Source organism: Lithobates pipiens, unplaced genomic scaffold, assembly GCF_037356315.1.
Source record: "Lithobates pipiens isolate NorthernLeopardFrog02 unplaced genomic scaffold, aLitPip1_a1.2 Scaffold_19, whole genome shotgun sequence".
Classification (NCBI taxonomy): Eukaryota; Metazoa; Chordata; class Amphibia; order Anura; family Ranidae; genus Lithobates; species Lithobates pipiens.
This window is the reverse complement of record NW_027507764.1, coordinates 69,693,825-69,710,487: the sequence shown is the minus strand read 5'-3', so window position 1 is coordinate 69,710,487 and position 16,663 is coordinate 69,693,825. Positions and strand designations below refer to the sequence as shown.

Here is a 16,663-nt window from a genome sequence, read left to right as displayed (position 1 = left end):
CCGCTGAGGAGTCTGGGAAGGGGTACTTAAGAGGTGTGGGTCACGTGTTTTGGGGAGAGAGAGGAGTTTGTGAGACCCGTGTGGTCTGTTCTGGTTCCAGGACCGGGGTAGCCCCGTGAGGGGTCCCAGTCACAGGGTGTTCGACACCCCACAACTTGTTCCTGTTGAAGGCCCCTGATAGATCCGTCTGGTCTGGGGTAGGGATCCGTCTGTTCCCGAGTCTCAGACCCGGCTGGTCCGAGGTGCAGTAACTGAGGGAGGATTCAAGGTGTCCGGGTGTGCTCTTGGCTTGGAGAGGCACCACAGCTTGTGGAAGTGACCGGGGGAGGACTCTTCATAGAAGTGCCGGCAAGTGGCATCCTGGGAAGTGCCTGGTTACTGAGTTGGGAAGGACACTGACGAATTAACGCTTTTTCCCAAGGCGTCTTTCAGGACAGCACCTGAGAGGACAGCACCTGAGAGATAGCGACTCCTCCCTCCTCGTTAGGAAACACCTTCTTCCTCCAGATTTTAAAGGGAGGCGCCTCCCTACCACACATCAGTTATTGTGTTTCCTCCGGCCCGGAGGGAACATCTTCTGGGAGGGAGTCAGTTTCTCTTAGGTGTTCCTGAGGGACTAGGCTTCTTTCCCTTTTTTTCCTCCTTTAGAGACCCGCTGTCCTCCCGACCTACCCAGGCCTCGGCAGCGGTAGCAAGCGGGCTCCTCTTCCCCTCTTGTGCTCGGAGAGAGCCGAAGATTCGATGGCCCGCACGTTCGTAGGCGCGGCGGCGCGCGTGTGCCGCCGCCATGTTTTTTTCGGCGGTCGCGCCGGAAGTGACAGAGCGGGTCATCGGGTCGGCTGAAACGTTGTTTCCGGTGTGGACGCAGGGGGGAGGAGGGAGGACAGGAGCTGGTGCCTATTTCCGCTTCCGGTCCGGTGCAGCTGCATTATGGGAGTCCGGAGGTGGCGTGTAGCCACAAGTGGATTTCTGCACACCTGTAATGGAAGATTCAGCGTCTGCAGCGGTGGGGACAGGCACAGGCACCAGCAAAGCCCAGGTAATAGGCAGCGGTTAAAGTCTGCCTTCTTTCTCCTATTTCCTGGCGTTTGGTCTCGCTCTTTCTCTTTTTTCTTTCCCCCCTGGTGGCAAGGGGCCTGTCTGGGCACTAGAAGCTGACTGGTTTCTTCTCAGTGCACCTGTGTAGTGATCCCTATCAAGGCTGAGACTGGGTCTCACTAAGGGTTCCCTGGTTTTTTTCCCTTTTTTGTCTTTTTCTTCATAGGCTAAGAGCTCTGACCCAAAGAAAAGATGTCCTTCTTGCAGGGCCAAGCTGGGAGAAAATTGGAAGAAAACCCTATGCAGTCCCTGCATTACTTCTTTAGTTAAGGAGGAATCAGCCTCTGTATGTGAGGATCTGGTGGCCTCTGTAAAGAAGGAGCTATACGCCACGATTCAGAATTTTCGTGACTCACTAGCAAACTCGGCTGCTAGTCAGCCTTCCACTTCAGAGTCTTCCCAGAGGTCTCTCTCAATCCCGGTATTGGAATCTCTGCCTGAAGACCCTTCAGATAGGGAAAAGCAGTCCACTGCTCTTTCCGTTAAAGATTCGGAAGAGGAGTTGGAGGATTCTGAGGTAGCCCCCTCTAAATTCAAACTGTCCCTTGAAGAGGTTGATGGGCTCCTTAAGGCCGTTCATGCTACACTTGGTTTAAGTGAGGAGAGAAAGGAATTATCACTCCATGACCGCATGTATGCTGGGTTAGATGAGCCTAAGGGCCGAACGTTCCCAGTTCATCCGGTCATCTCTGAGGCCATTAGGAAAGAATGGCAGGATCCAGAGAAAAAGCCCTTTTTCTCCAAAGCCCATAAAAGGCGTTTTCCTTTTGAGGAGGACCCTGCAGCAGTGTGGAACAAGGTGCCCAGACTGGATGCCGCCTTCTCCCAGGTTTCAAGGTCCACGGACCTGTCCTTTGAGGACATGGGAGTTTTGAAAGATCCGATGGACAAACGCATGGATGTTTTGCTCAAAAGATCATGGCAATCAGTTATGAGCAATTTAAAACCAGCAATGGCCACAGCGTGTGTAGCCAGAAATTTAGAATACTGGATTAACCAGTTAAAATCACATATAGCTGCAGATTCCCCCAAACAGGAAATCTTAGATTCTTTTCCTACCCTGATTACGGCAGTGGCTTATGTTGCAGATGCCTCAGCTGAGGCAATTAAGATATCAGCCAGGTCAGCAGCTCTAACTAATGCTGCAAGAAGAGCCTTATGGCTTAAAACCTGCCCGGTGACTCGGCATCAAAGAATAAGCTGTGTGGGTTACCCTTTTCAGGGGACCTGCTCTTCGGCCCTGACCTCGATAATATTCTTGACAGGACAGCCGATAAAAAGAGATCCTTCCCGGTCAAAAAGAAAAAGCAGGTACCAAAACGTCTTTTTCGACCTCAAAAAACTCAGGATCAGGACAGCAAGTTGCAGGGGAGAAGGAAAAATTGGTCCGCCCCGAAGCCGAAGGGTAGAGGCGGAATTCTCTTCCGTCCTCCTACACAGGCTGAAAAATCACAATAACTCGTCTCTGCGGGTGGGCGGAAGACTACAAGAATTTCTTCCGCAGTGGTCAGGGATAACTTCAAATCAGTTTATTCTGACCACTCTCGCGCAGGGTTACTCACTCGAGTTTGCCAACAACCCCCCAAAAAAGGTTCCTGATTACCAACACCCCGCGGGACTCGGTAAGGGCCCTGGCCATGAAGTCCTCTCTAGAGGAACTGATGCAACAGGGTGTAGTAGTACAGGTGCCCCTGCAAGAACAGAAGGAGGGGTTTTACTCCCATGTTTTTCTAGTAAAGAAACCGACAGGAAAATTTCGGTTGATTCTCAACCTGAAACCGTTAACGAGTCCATAAGGTACAGGAAGTTCAAAATTGACTCAATTTTTTCAGTCAGAAATCTGTTGACGCCAGGATGTTTTATGGCGTCAGTGGATTTAAAAGATGCATACCTACATGTTCCGATCTCTCCCCAGTCTCAGAAGTTCCTCAGGCTGGCGGTGAGGTTGGGGGGTGTGGTTCATCATCTCCATTTCAGGGCCTTACCCTTCGGCCTGTCATCATCTCCCCGAATTTTTACCAAGGTAATGGCAGAAGCTTTAGCGCCGCTGCGACTTCAGGGAATCGCAGTTATTCCTTGTTTAGACGATCTGCTGTTTTTCGCCCCATCCAGCGAGGAATTGCAGATCAATCTAGGCAAGGCTCGCAGCCATCTGGAGGCGCTGGGGTGGATTTTGAATCTCCAAAAGTCGTCCCTAAACCCATCTCAGGAGATTCGGTTTTTAGGGTATCTAATAAATTCGGTGGATCAAAAAATCTTCCTTCCCTTAGACAAAAAGGACAGGATTTCCGGTGCAGTGTCTTTACTACAGACCAGCCAAAATCTGACAGTAAGACAAGTTATGTCAGCTTTGGGGGTTCTAACTTCAACAATGCCAGCAGTCCAGTGGGCAAGAATGCATTTCAGGTGTCTGCAGGCTTTCCTTCTAAAATCTTGGGATCACACAGTGGCATCCCTAGAGGCAGAGGTAAGAGTTTCAACCCAGGTAAAAAGGTCCCTATGGTGGTGGAAAAGACAGGATGTCTTATCGGAAGGGTTAGTCTGGGCTTTTCCAGTCGAGAAAAGACTAACAACCGAGGCCAGTTCCTGGGGGTGGGGAGCCCATCTAGGAACACGTTTCACTCAGGGGTCCTGGGCCAAAGAGGAGGCAATAAGGTCTTCGAACTGGAGGGAGCTCAAGGCGATTGCCTTGGCTCTGGAGTTGTTTGTTCAGGAACTTCAGTCCCATCACGTCCAGGTCCTAACAGACAATGCCACGGCAGTGGCTTATTTAAACAGACAGGGGGGTGCAAGAAGCAGGTCGCTTCAGGTACTGGCCATGGAGATTCTTCGGTGGGCGGAAAAACGTTTGTTATCCCTATCTGCAGTCCACCTAAAAGGGGATCTAAACAGGTTAGCGGACTTCCTAAGCAGAAACGCTATTCAGGAAGCGGAATGGTCTCTAAACCCGGAGGTATTCGCAATGATTGCCAGGAAATGGGGTTTTCCAGAGGTGGACCTGTTCACCTCAAGGGTGAACGCCCAGGTTCCCCAGTTCTTTTCCCTGGACAGTCACGATGGCTCGCTGGGCACAGATGCGCTAGCTTATCCATGAGAATTTCGTCTTTGCTACGCTTTCCCCCCATTTCAGTTAATCCCATTAATTTTAAGAAAAATTCAGAAGGAGAAGGTGCCAGTTATTCTAATCACGCCCTTTTGGCCAAAAAGGGCCTGGTTTTCGACAGTTCTAGGTCTGGCAATCAAGCCTTGTTGGCATCTGCCCCTCAGGCACGATCTGTTGTCGCAGGGCCCAGTAAACCATCCAGGAGTGGCCAGCCTGGCCCTCACAGCCTGGTTTCTGAAAGGCAGCTCCTTAGGAGCAAGGGGTTTTCCAGCCGTTTGATCTCTACCCTTTTGGCAAGTAGGAAAAGGGTTACGAGGGCCATTTATTCTAAGGTCTGGAAGCGTTATGAAACTTGGTGTTTTTCAGCCGCCCAGGTGCCAGGGAGCCTTGTCTCCATCTTGGAGTTTTTACAAGATGGAGCAGACAAGGGACTAGCAGTTAGTACCCTGAAGGTGCAGGTAGCAGCTCTGACAGTGTTTTTAGAAAGATCTGTGGCCTCAGATCCGCTGGTGATCAGATTCTTTAGAGCCCTTAAAAGATCTAGGCCAGCTCCTATTAAGGTTTTTCCTAGATGGGATTTGTCGGTAGTCCTACAGTCTCTAATAAAGGGTCCTTTTGAGCCTCTTGTAGAGGCTTCCCTTAGGTTTCTCACATTAAAGACCGTTTTTCTGATTGCCATTGTCTCTGCACGCAGGATCAGTGAGCTAAATGCTCTGTCAGTTAAAGAACCATATCTTTCCATTTTTCCTGACAGAGTCCTGTCAGAGTTATTCTTAGAACAGATGCAAAATTCTTACCGAAGGTAGCTTCAGTTCAGAACCATATACAGGACATAGTACTTCCAACCTTTTGTGTTAACCCCAAAAGAAATAAGGAGACTCTTTTCCATACATTGGACGTCAGGAGGACTCTGCTGAGTTATCTAGAAAGGACGGAGTCCTTCAGACGTTCTAAAGTTACTTTAGCTAGATGGCTGAAATTAGCGATCTCGGAGGCATATTCCCAGGCAGGATTATCCCCTCCAGCAGGAATTTGTGCACACTCAACCAGGGCTCTGGCGTCTACATGGGCAGAGAGAGCTGGTGCCACCCCCTGAGCAGATCTGCAAGGCGGCGACATGGTCGAGTTTTCACACATTTGTGAAACATTATAGACTGGACCTCACTTCTGCCAGCGATCAGGCGTTTGGCAGAAAGGTCCTGCAAGCTGTTGTCCCGCCCTAAGGGGTAAGTCTCTGTTATCCTCTCAGGTGCTGTCCTGAAAGACGCCGTGGGAAAAACCAAGTTAGACTTACCGGTAACTTGTTTTCCAGAAGTCTTTCAGGACAGCAACATCCCGCCCTATGGTATTATATTACGCTACGCTGTGACTAACTCATATGTTTATGTGTTCCAGCCAGGGCCGGAGGTTCTCTTCTACAACTGATGTGTGGTAGGGAGGCGCCTCCCTTTAAAGTCTGGAGGAAGAAGGTGTTTCCTAACGAGGAGGGAGGAGTCGCTATCTCTCAGGTGCTGTCCTCTCAGGTGCTGTCCTGAAAGACTTCTGGAAAACAAGTTACCGGTAAGTCTAACTTGGTTTTTCAGTACCATTGAGTAGACAGGAAACGTTCCAGGTACTGAGGAAAAAGGTTCCTGTTCACCTTTAGTTACAACTTGTCCACGTTCACAGGACTGTTTCAAGTTTTGAGTCAACGTGCTGACTGCCATGATCTCTGGCTAGAGATCTGTTCAGCTGTGAAGTACCCAGCTGCGAGTGGCTACTCTCTGGGTGGAAGTAGAGGCTTTGCTAGGCCGCAGTTCAAGGTGCCTGAGTTCTTCATCCGTGCCCTCTGTTTCCACAAGAGACTGTGTTATTGGATGTTACTACTGCAAAATAAAACCTTTGTTAAAGGACTTCATCTGTGTCGGTGTTCAAGTCATTCGGTATCAACCCTGGGAACCCCTAGATGTGGAAGAGCAGGCGGAGAGAAGGTAACTGATAAGCCCAACAAGTCAAGGCCGCCTAGCAAGGGTGGTGGCCGCTACACTAATTAAGACAGCTCTCATTGACTAAAATGGGATTTCACATGTCACATTACTTGGGGGGCTCACAAGTCAGATCCGAAGTTGTGAACCAAGTCTAAGCTTTGAAAAAAAAAAAAGCTGGCAGCTGATTGGTTTCCATGAAGAGCTGCACCAGACTTTGCATTCTCAAGTTTTAGTAAATCTACCCCAATGTGATGACTCCTTGAACCTATGTCCTTTCTTGGGCTGGATTTAGCAGCTGTCTGAAATCTGTACCACTTGTAGATGATTTTATTTATTATAAGAACTTGGATGGATGGAACAACAACAATTTCATGAATTTCAAGTTATGGTAAATGTGGGAATGCACTTAATTTTTCCACATGACAAATCTGCATTTTTGCTCAATTAGAACATGAAAAAAGGAATACACCGTGTCATTTTATGTATAACGTGTGGTCCCTCGCGCTACTGCCTGAATTTAAACCGTCTGACTAAATTGAAATGTGATGAGATCGCTGCTAAATCTAAAGTGTACACTATACACAAAACCATAATAAATGAATAAAGTGATCAGCGTGAGTTTCTGAATGGTGAGATGAGTACCAAACACTAAGTGAAATCCTATGCAATATGTAAATGCATAAAGTGATCCAAAAAGTTTTCAAAAACACAAAATGAAAATAAGTGAAAATACAGCAAATCTTCTATATAATAGGCACAAATGCTTCTTAATGCAAGTCTTTGTGACTATACAGTAGAGCTGCATGATTCTGGCCAAAATGGCCAAAATGAGAAAAAAAATCTTCTGTGCACAGTAGCCCAGCTAATACTTACCTGAGCCCCATCTCAATCCAGCAATGTGCATGAGTGCCTTTGCCATCCGGGACTCTCCATCCTGATTAGCTGACACAGCAGTGGTGCCATTGGCTCCCGGTGCTGTTAATCAAAGTCAGTTAGCCAGTGAGGAGAGAGGGGGTGGGGCCAAACCATGGCTCCATGTCTGAATGGACACACAGAGCAGCGGCTCAGCTTGGGTGTACCCCATAGCAAGCTGCTTTCTGTGGGGGCACGCAACAGAACGGAAGGGCCAGGAGTGCCGGCGAGGGACCCGAGAAGAGGAGGCTTTCTGCAAAACCAACTGCACAGAGCAGGTAAGTATAACATGTTTGTTATTTTTAGCCTAATAAAAACACTTTAATATCACTTTAAGAACTCAAAGTCTCTCTGCTGAGGTGACAAAGCTTGTAGTCACTGGATGATACAGCTGTGCAGGCTGGGCTATGTACACACATACACACAATTCAACATTTAAAAGAAGCCTTTTGGGATAAAGCTGGTAGTAGACGAATCAGTTCAGCAGGAAACCAGCTGAATTATGCTCCATCTATGGGCAGGCTGATTGCACTGAAGTCAATCTATTGATCACCTTCAAAACAACCAGCCTGTCTGTCTGTTTCGTTCGACACTGCCGGTGGCTACAGCTGCCAGAAGTAATCATTGTATTCTGATGGCTGGGAAACCTCCGGCTGTCAGAATACAATAATCGGAGGAAGGGATTGACTGTGTTGGTGGAGGAATCTAGAGTCTTTCTTTCCTTTAACCTGTGGTTGAAGGAAAAAAAATTGCATACTGTATGGCCAGCCTAAGCACCCCTCAATTCAGGTGTGGGGGGGGGAGTGCAGTTTGAGGGTGGAGTGCTGCCGAATGGCCCCATGTTTTTATGTTATACCTTAAATATGGGTTTATCTTGAAACAATGTAATTAAATGGTTATTAAAATAGAAATACTTTGAGAGCTTATCGCTACGGCTCTGAGGTTTTTACTCACAGTTATCACCTGCTGGTGAAATGTTGTACTGCAAGGTGACCTAACCTGTAACTTGAAGAAAGCCTATGCATAAGACTATTACAGGCTCCATTGGGGACTGTTTTCCATTTTAACATATCTTATTTCTAGGTGGTTTGATGAATCTTTGTATTATGCTTCTCTTTTCACAAACGGCTCATTATTCGGGGCTTTTTATTTATAAAAAGAAGCTGGACTCAGTTCCTATACTAATATACAGGGTTTGCTATTATGACCATTTATTTTTGTACACTTTTATAAACCTCACATAAAATAAATATGTGTGCAGTTAGTTTTAATGTCATTGTTTTATTGATTAAACTGGAACACAGACCAATTAATAACTAGACGATGGCGCTGGAAATATGTGATAAAATGATATTGTAACAGAAATTATCTACATATAGATTTCTTTTATGTGATCCCAATACAAGGACCTCTTTAAAATGTTCACAAGTAATAAAAGTGATGAAGCCCCCTATAAAGCTAATGATAAAATTGTCAGGCTGGTCTGTGACGTGGACAACTTGTGACCTCGGTCAAGATTATCGGTACAAAGTGATGTTTTGTGGCCTGTGTTGTTTCAGTGCTAACTGCATGCTCCTCTCTTCTAGCTTTTGCCTTAAAGGAGAGGGCCTTGATGGGAGCTTTCCAGCAGTCATAGACTACACGCCTTATCTCAAGTTTACACAAAGGTGAGATGAGTTGGTCTTCCCATTGGGGCTTAAAGCTCAACTGCAGGCAACATTTATTATGGCTTCAAAATAGTCCCCCAGCAGCAATTAGAAAACAAAAAAGCATCTCTGTCTACAATACTCACCTTCCATCCGAAGCTATGTCCACAGTCATTTCTTTCCTACGCTAGATGTCACCAGTCTTCTGGGATGAATGACACCCAGGAGCACTGAGGTCATCACTCTCTGCATTGCTGAAGACCGTCCGTCGCTGGGAAAGATCCAAATTGGAAGAATGCCTTCCACTGTAGGAGACCTGTAAAGGACCATGTGTCATGTCACTGGCCTAAACACATCTTGACAAGGTAAGTAGAAGAAAATAAAATCTGAAATACTGCCGAGAACCTCTAGGAGGGGAGGGAAGAGCCTGGAGCCTAGTGTTGGCCTTTAAAGAGGAAGTAAACCCTGGTGGATTTTACTTCCTCTTTATTTCCCTGCAAAGGTAAAGCATGATGGGCTACTACGCATTGCATAGTAGCCCATTATGTGTCACTTACCTGAAACTGAAGCCCGCAATGTCACCGTTATCCCCACTAGGGAGTGTCCATCTTTGCCCCTCTTCCTTTCTGGGGCCGCAAACTCCGGCTTACATGACGTCACTCCCGCACATGCACTCCCGCACATGTAAGCCTTAATTATAGGCTTACCTGTAGGTAAAAGTGGTTGTACAGGGTGTAAAACCACTTTAAAGCATATACAGTCTGGTCCCAGTCACCTGAGTGTAACCACGCAGATATGACCATCTCTGCTACTAATCCCTAAAAAACAAATTAGTGTTTTACATGTGATCAATTAGTTTTCTGGCTGTGATAAATGCGTTGGAATCAAAACAAATGTGATATTTTATTACACTCAGAAATAAGTTGCTACTAGTGTTTATGTCTATGTAACAGAAGTATAGATGAGGGAGAACAATAGACTTTATGCTCCCCCAGAGGCAGGGACTGATTCCTTTGTTCCACATAGCACATAGGGATGCACCGAAATTTCGGCCGCCGAAACATATCGGCCGAAAATGCCCTTTTCGGCAATTTGCCGAAAGAGAAAAACGGCCGATAATGGAGCCGAAAATGGGGCGGGGTAGGGGGCGGGGCTCCGCCCCCCGCCCCTGGTGCGCCCATCATGAAGAGCTATATCATGCTATAGTGCAGGCGAGCCGTCTCCGCCGCCTGTTTGATCACAGCGCGGGAACATCACAGCTTTCAGTTCAATAGCTGTGTGTTCCCGGCCGCGCGCCATCACGTACAGCCCCTCCCCCTTGTCAGGGCACTTTGATAGACAGATCACCCGTAGGATTGGACGGATGATCTGTCTATCAAAGTGCCCTGCCATCTCCTGTACCACGTCTGCAGTCTCTGACCATCTCCAGTACCACGTCTGCAGTCTCTGACCATCTCCTGTACCATGGCCCCAGTCTCTGACCATCTCCTGTACCATGTCCCCAGTCTCTGACCATCTCCTGTACCATGTCCCCAGTCTCTGACCATCTCCTGTACCATGTCCCCAGTCTCTGACCATCTCCTGTACCATGTCCCCAGTCTCTGACCATCTCCTGTACCATGTCCCCAGTCTCTGACCATCTCCTGTACCATGTCCCCAGTCTCTGACCATCTCCTGTACCATGTCCCCAGTCTCTGACCATCTCCTGTACCATGTCCCCAGTCTCTGACCATCTCCTGTACCATGTCCGCAGTCTCTGACCATCTCCTGTACCATGTCCCCAGTCTCTGACCATCTCCTGTACCATGTCCCCAGTCTCTGACCATCTCCTGTACCATGTCCCCAGTCTCTGACCATCTCCTGTACCATGTCCCCAGTCTCTGACCATCTCCTGTACCAAGTCCCCAGTCTCTGACCATCTCCTGTACCATGTCCCCAGTCTCTGACCATCTCCTGTACCATGTCCCCAGTCTCTGACCATCTCCTGTACCATGTCCCCAGTCTCTGACCATCTCCTGTACCATGTCCCCAGTCTCTGACCATCTCCTGTACCATGTCCCCAGTCTCTGACCATCTCCTGTACCATGTCCCCAGTCTCTGACCATCTCCTGTACCATGTCCCCAGTCTCTGACCATCTCCTGTACCATGTCTCCAGTCTCTGACCATCTCCTGTACCAAGTCCCCAGTCTCTGACCATCTCCTGTACCATGTCCCCAGTCTCTGACCATCTCCTGTACCATGTCCCCAGTCTCTGACCATCTCCTGTACCATGTCCCCAGTCTCTGACCATCTCCTGTACCATGTCCCCAGTCTCTGACCATCTCCTGTACCATGTCCCCAGTCTCTGACCATCTCCTGTACCATGTCCCCAGTCTCTGACCATCTCCTGTACCATGTCCCCAGTCTCTGACCATCTCCTGTACCATGTCCCCAGTCTCTGACCATCTCCTGTACCATGTCCCCAGTCTCTGACCATCTCCTGTACCATGTCCCCAGTCTCTGACCATCTCCTGTACCAAGTCCCCAGTCTCTGACCATCTCCTGTACCAAGTCCCCAGTCTCTGACCATCTCCTGTACCATGTCCCCAGTCTCTGACCATCTCCTGTACCATGTCCCCAGTCTCTGACCATCTCCTGTACCATGTCCCCAGTCTCTGACCATCTCCTGTACCATGTCCCCAGTCTCTGACCACCTCCTGTATAAAAATATTTTTTAAAAACAGTCATTTTCGGTTTTGGTTTTCGGCCTAGTGTATTTTTCATTTTCGGTATCGGTTTCGGCACCAAAAAACCCATTCGGTGCATCCCTAATAGCACACATTCATTAATATACACAGATACTCATTTTCCTCTCAAAGGCCATCCGTGTATGCGCCCCACACCTCCCAGAATACCCCCCTCTCTTTTAGAGAATATGGAACCAAGTATAATTTTGTGGTCATATGACATATATATATAGAATTTTTTTATATTAAAGAAATGCGGTAAAATATGCTAAACATAACATAACAACACTTTCTACAGGTCTCCTTACTTCCTCCTGTCCCACTGCAGGGGGGTAGGTGCAGTGGGACAGGAGGACAATTGCAGAATGACGCTCTGTGTCTGTGCCTCTCCCTCCAGAAGCTGAAAGCCAGTTTCCCCCCCTCTCCCTGCTGCCGGCTTTTCAGCTGCTGGAGGGAGAGACACAGTGCATTGATCCGTGATCCCAACGGGTCACCCCGCTTGGATCGGCCCACGCTGTTATCCGCGGTGCGATCCGCGGTCACGACCTTAGGAAGGGCCGCGGCTTCGGCCTAGCTCTGAAGCAGCGGCCATCGTTCTACACCCAGGCCGTTTACAATGTGATTGCTCCGTCAAATGACGGAGCGGTCACTTGTAAACAAACCGGCATCTTGTCATGACGCCGGTTCCTCTCTCCCCTCTCTGTACTGATCTGACATATCCTGCCAATACGCTGACATATCCTGCCAATACTCTGCCATACCCAGCCATGCTCTGCCATACCCAGCCATGCTCTGCCATACCCAGCCATGCTCTGCCATACCCAGCCATGCTCAGCCGTACCCAGTCATGCTCAGCCAATATTACAGTGAGAGAGATTGTGTATATTACAGTGGGGACTATATAGCGGTGGACTTTTCACAGGTTTTTGCAAATTCAATTATTATTTGTTGATCCGAAAAATCATCCGATCCGTGACTCTGATCCGAGGAACGATCCGATCCATGAGTTTTTTGATCCGTTGCACCCCTAATTGTTCTGTAATTGTCCTCCCGTCCCATCGCACTGATTCCCCTCTCTGTGCAGCCCATATCTGATTCCCCCTTGTGCCCGGGCCCAAGCAGATGAAGAGTGGGGGGAGGGGCCAGTAAATATGTCATTTAACGGCCCCTTCTTTTTCTGATTTGGACACAGTGAACGCTCCTGTGTCCATTCATAACTGAGCATAGTAAACTTTGTTTACTATGCTTCATTTTATGAATGAACAGGAGACTCTCTGCAGTGCAGCATGACAGCAACACAGGAAAAAAACACACTAGTATGACTAGTCCTTTGTCCTCTGTCTGCTTTTTTCACTCTGGTCTCTCCTGTCATCACCAAGCTCTAATGTTAAAATGACAGAACCGTGAAATGCTAGCTCTCCCTCTCCCAGTCTGATTCCAGATACACAGGGTATTGCAGGGAGCTAATGAAGAAAACAGGACTCTGTTCCTTATGTTACCTGCACTTAAACCTACAGTATATTTTAACAATTTATTCAGAGTACATAAATGCACTCATTGGTGTTTTTTAGCATCTGCCTGGATTTCAGCTTTAACCATCACTAATTAAAATCTATGTACATGCATTTCAAAATGTTACAATACTTCATTAAGAGATCTGGAACTTAGACAATTGTTAATTAGGTTTTTAATCATGACTTGATTATTGTCTTCTTGTTTCTCAGCTCTGAGAGTATCAGCAGCGATGAGGAAGAGCTGCGGACACTGGGGAGCAGCGGCAGTGAGAGCAGTACCCCAGAAAATATTGGTCCTCCATTTATCATGGATGAAAATAGCTGGTACAACAAGTGCAAAAGGGTGGAGCAAAAGTATCGGCTGGCGTTGGAGCAAAAGGTACCATCATGTGCTAAAAAAGTAATAGCTATATCAAGTAAGGGGGGTTTTCTTTTATTGCTGGTCTTAAAGCAGAACTTTATCCATAACAATTTGATAACAATTAATGTTCTTTAACAAAACAACATATATTCCACAATATGCTACCAAAATTAGTATGTACTGTAAATTGCCTCCAGCATTGTTCCTGTTTATTCTTGCTTGAGGCCGCCATTTTGTTGAAGTCAATCACTTTTTTTTGGAACCACGCCTTCTTCTCTTTGGTCTTAAAAACTATATGTCACTTTCTGTAATTAAAATGTGTGCATTTCCAGCCTTTACGTGTATGCCTTGGCTCACCTATAGAGGAAGGCTGACATTTATAGTTCTGAAGTTCACAGCCTACTGCTGCCTAGACTAAAAGGAACGAATATCTGGGAGATAAGATAAGTCACTATCCTTGTAAGTGTAACTATTTTGCATCTCCCTGGCACCACAATTTTGACTGTCACCAACACAAAATTATGAACCTTTCTTCACTTTCAGTCCCAGTGATAGTAGCCATCAGGACAAATCTTGGGTGAATCTTGCCAGCAGGGACACAGACAGAAATCACAACCTGGAATGCGTAGTATCACGGACAAATTCAAAATGGCAACGCGGGAACGTAGACCCAGGCAGCAAAAGTAATTTGTAAATATAAAGGAAAAGTAACAAGGATGTAGGTAAGTATGACTGCTTATTTCCTTCCTAATCAGGTAGACCGGTTTATATTGTAAGGATTCCATGAGTGGGGAGGGGGGCCTGACTGCTCCAGTTTTGATAAATTCCTCCCAGTGTATAAATCAATTTACTGCTTTTAGCCTGGCTTGATAGGGGTTCCTTGAGCCGTGACCAATTGACTTCCCATTTGATGGTTCCACCATAATTCGGGGCCAACACCATTTGGCAGTCAGCTGCATGACCAGATTTATCTTTTAAGTTGTCTGTAAGTGGGAGTGCAGTCTTTTCAAAGACCACCAATGTAACGAGCATTGTTGCCACTGGCCACCAGTGTAAGGGCACCAATGTAAGGATCATTCTTCACACTGGCCACCAGTGTAAGGGCACCAATGTAAGGATCATTCTTCACACTGGCCACCAGTGTAAGGGCACCAATGTAAGGAACATTCTTCATACCTGCCACCAGTGCATGGGCATTCTTGCCACTAATCACCAATGTAAGGGCATTTTCCCACTGACCACCAATGTAAAAATCATTCTTTCCACTGACCGCCAATGTGAGGAACATTCTTCCCACTGGCCACCAGTGTAAGGGCACCACGGTAAGGAGCATTCTTCCCACTGTCCACCAGCATAAGGGCATTCTTCACACTTGCCACCAATTTAAGGGCATTCTTCCCACTGGCCACCAGCGTAAGGGCATTCTTCCCACTGGCCACCAGTGTAAGGGCATTCTTCCCACTGGCCACCAGTGTAAGGGCATTCTTCCCACTGGCCACCAGTGTAAGGGCATTCTTCCCACTGGCCACCAGTGTAAGGGCATTCTTCCCACTGGCCACCAGTGTAAGGGCATTCTTCCCACTGGCCACCAGTGTAAGGGCATTCTTCCCACTGGCCACCAGTGTAAGGGCATTCTTCCCACTGGCCACCAGTGTAAGGGCATTCTTCCCACTGGCCACCAGTGTAAGGGCATTCTTCCCACTGGCCACCAGTGTAAGGGCATTCTTCCCACTGGCCTCCAGTGTAAGGGCATTCTTCCCACTGGCCTCCAGTGTAAGGGCATTCTTCCCACTGGCCTCCAGTGTAAGGGCATTCTTCCCACTAGCGACCAGTGTAAGGGCATTCTTCCCACTGGCCACCGATGTGAGGAGCATTCTTCCCACTGACTGCCAATATAAAAATCATTCTTCCCACTGACCACCAGTGTAAGGGTACCAACATAAAGAGCATTCTTCTCACTGGCCACCTGTATAAGGGAATTCTTCCACTGACCACCAATGTATGGAGCATTCTTCCCAGTTACCACCAATGTAAAAATCATTCTTCTCACTGAACACCAATTTGAGGAGCAATCTTCCCACTGGCCACCAGTGTAAGGGTACCAGCATAAAGAGCATTCTTCTCACTGGCCACCTGTATAAGGGCATTCTTCCACTGACCACCAATGTATGGAGCATTCTTCCCAGTTACCACCAATGTAAAAATCATTCTTCTCACTGAACACCAATTTGAGGAGCAATCTTCCCACTGGCCACCAGTGTAAGGGTACCAACATAAGGATCATTCTTCCTACTGGCCACCAGTATAAGGGAATTCTTCTCACTGACCACCAATGTATGGAGAATTCTTCCTCATTACCACAAATGTAAAAATCTTTCTTCCCACTGACCACCAATGTGAGGAACATTCTTCCCAATGGTCAACAAGCTAAGAAGTTTTCTTCCCAATAATCACCAATGTATGGGCATTCTTCCCACTGACTACGAATGTGAGGAGCATTCTTCCTAATGACCACCAATGTAAGGGGCATTTTTTTCCACTGGCCACCAATAAATTGCTTTTAGGAGAGGTTCCCTGTGACCTAAAAAATTCTTTCAAGGGCTCCTCTGTCATGAAAAGGTTCAGAAAGGCGGGTCTCTACTGTAGTAGAGAAGGCAGTATTTTTCCCCGCGCTCATTGTTAGTCTGATTCTCCACATCAGGATATTCTTACATCTGGACAGTAAGAAAGAATTTGGAAAAGGTCTTCATGCATCCTGTAATACTTTTATGTAGAAAATCCTCTTAAAAGAATTTCTTTTATACATGTTTAGCTTAATGTTTTTAGAATCTGTACGTGGAAGCAGTGAAGTGAGTCTATGGATTTGGTGATAAGCGGTACAGAAATGACTGTAATAGGATTGTGTGACTGCTGAGGCCATAGCACACGCTCTGCCAGTTTTATGATAATCGTCTGGCAGTTGTGAATATATTCCGAATCCCGAGCTATACAAGCTGTGTGTACAGAAGTGTATTGTTAACATCCCCGGCAGTAAAGAATGTGAAACGAGACAGAAGGAGAGGTCTCCTCTACGAAGACTGTGCGTTTTTGGCATAGGAATTCGATCTTGAATGAGATCTGATAAGCTTATTCTTTTCCTCTGTTCTTTGTAAATCCATTCCTATAATATTCTGTCCTATTATCATTTTCTAGCTGAACTCCAGCATACCCTATTTCCCCGAAAAAAAGACCTAGCGTTATTGTCAGTGATGGCTGCAATATAAGCCCTACTCCCCAAATAAGCCCTAGTTAAAGTCCTTGTAGGCCTTATTTTCGGGGAAACAGAGTAGGGCTTA

General features: G+C 47.1%; 1 protein-coding gene across 2 annotated transcripts in view; it reads left to right on the top strand.

The window, feature by feature from the left end:
* The window catches only part of RUNDC3B (RUN domain containing 3B), a 355,495-nt gene that overhangs the window by 258,631 nt on the left and 80,201 nt on the right, over nucleotides 1-16,663 (top strand). For both annotated transcript variants that reach the window (XM_077490856.1, XM_077490857.1), the window contains exons 6-7: nucleotides 8,667-8,747; nucleotides 13,178-13,346. In XM_077490856.1, coding sequence (XP_077346982.1) covers nucleotides 8,667-8,747; nucleotides 13,178-13,346 — 250 coding nt within the window. The remainder of the gene's footprint in view (nucleotides 1-8,666; nucleotides 8,748-13,177; nucleotides 13,347-16,663) is intronic.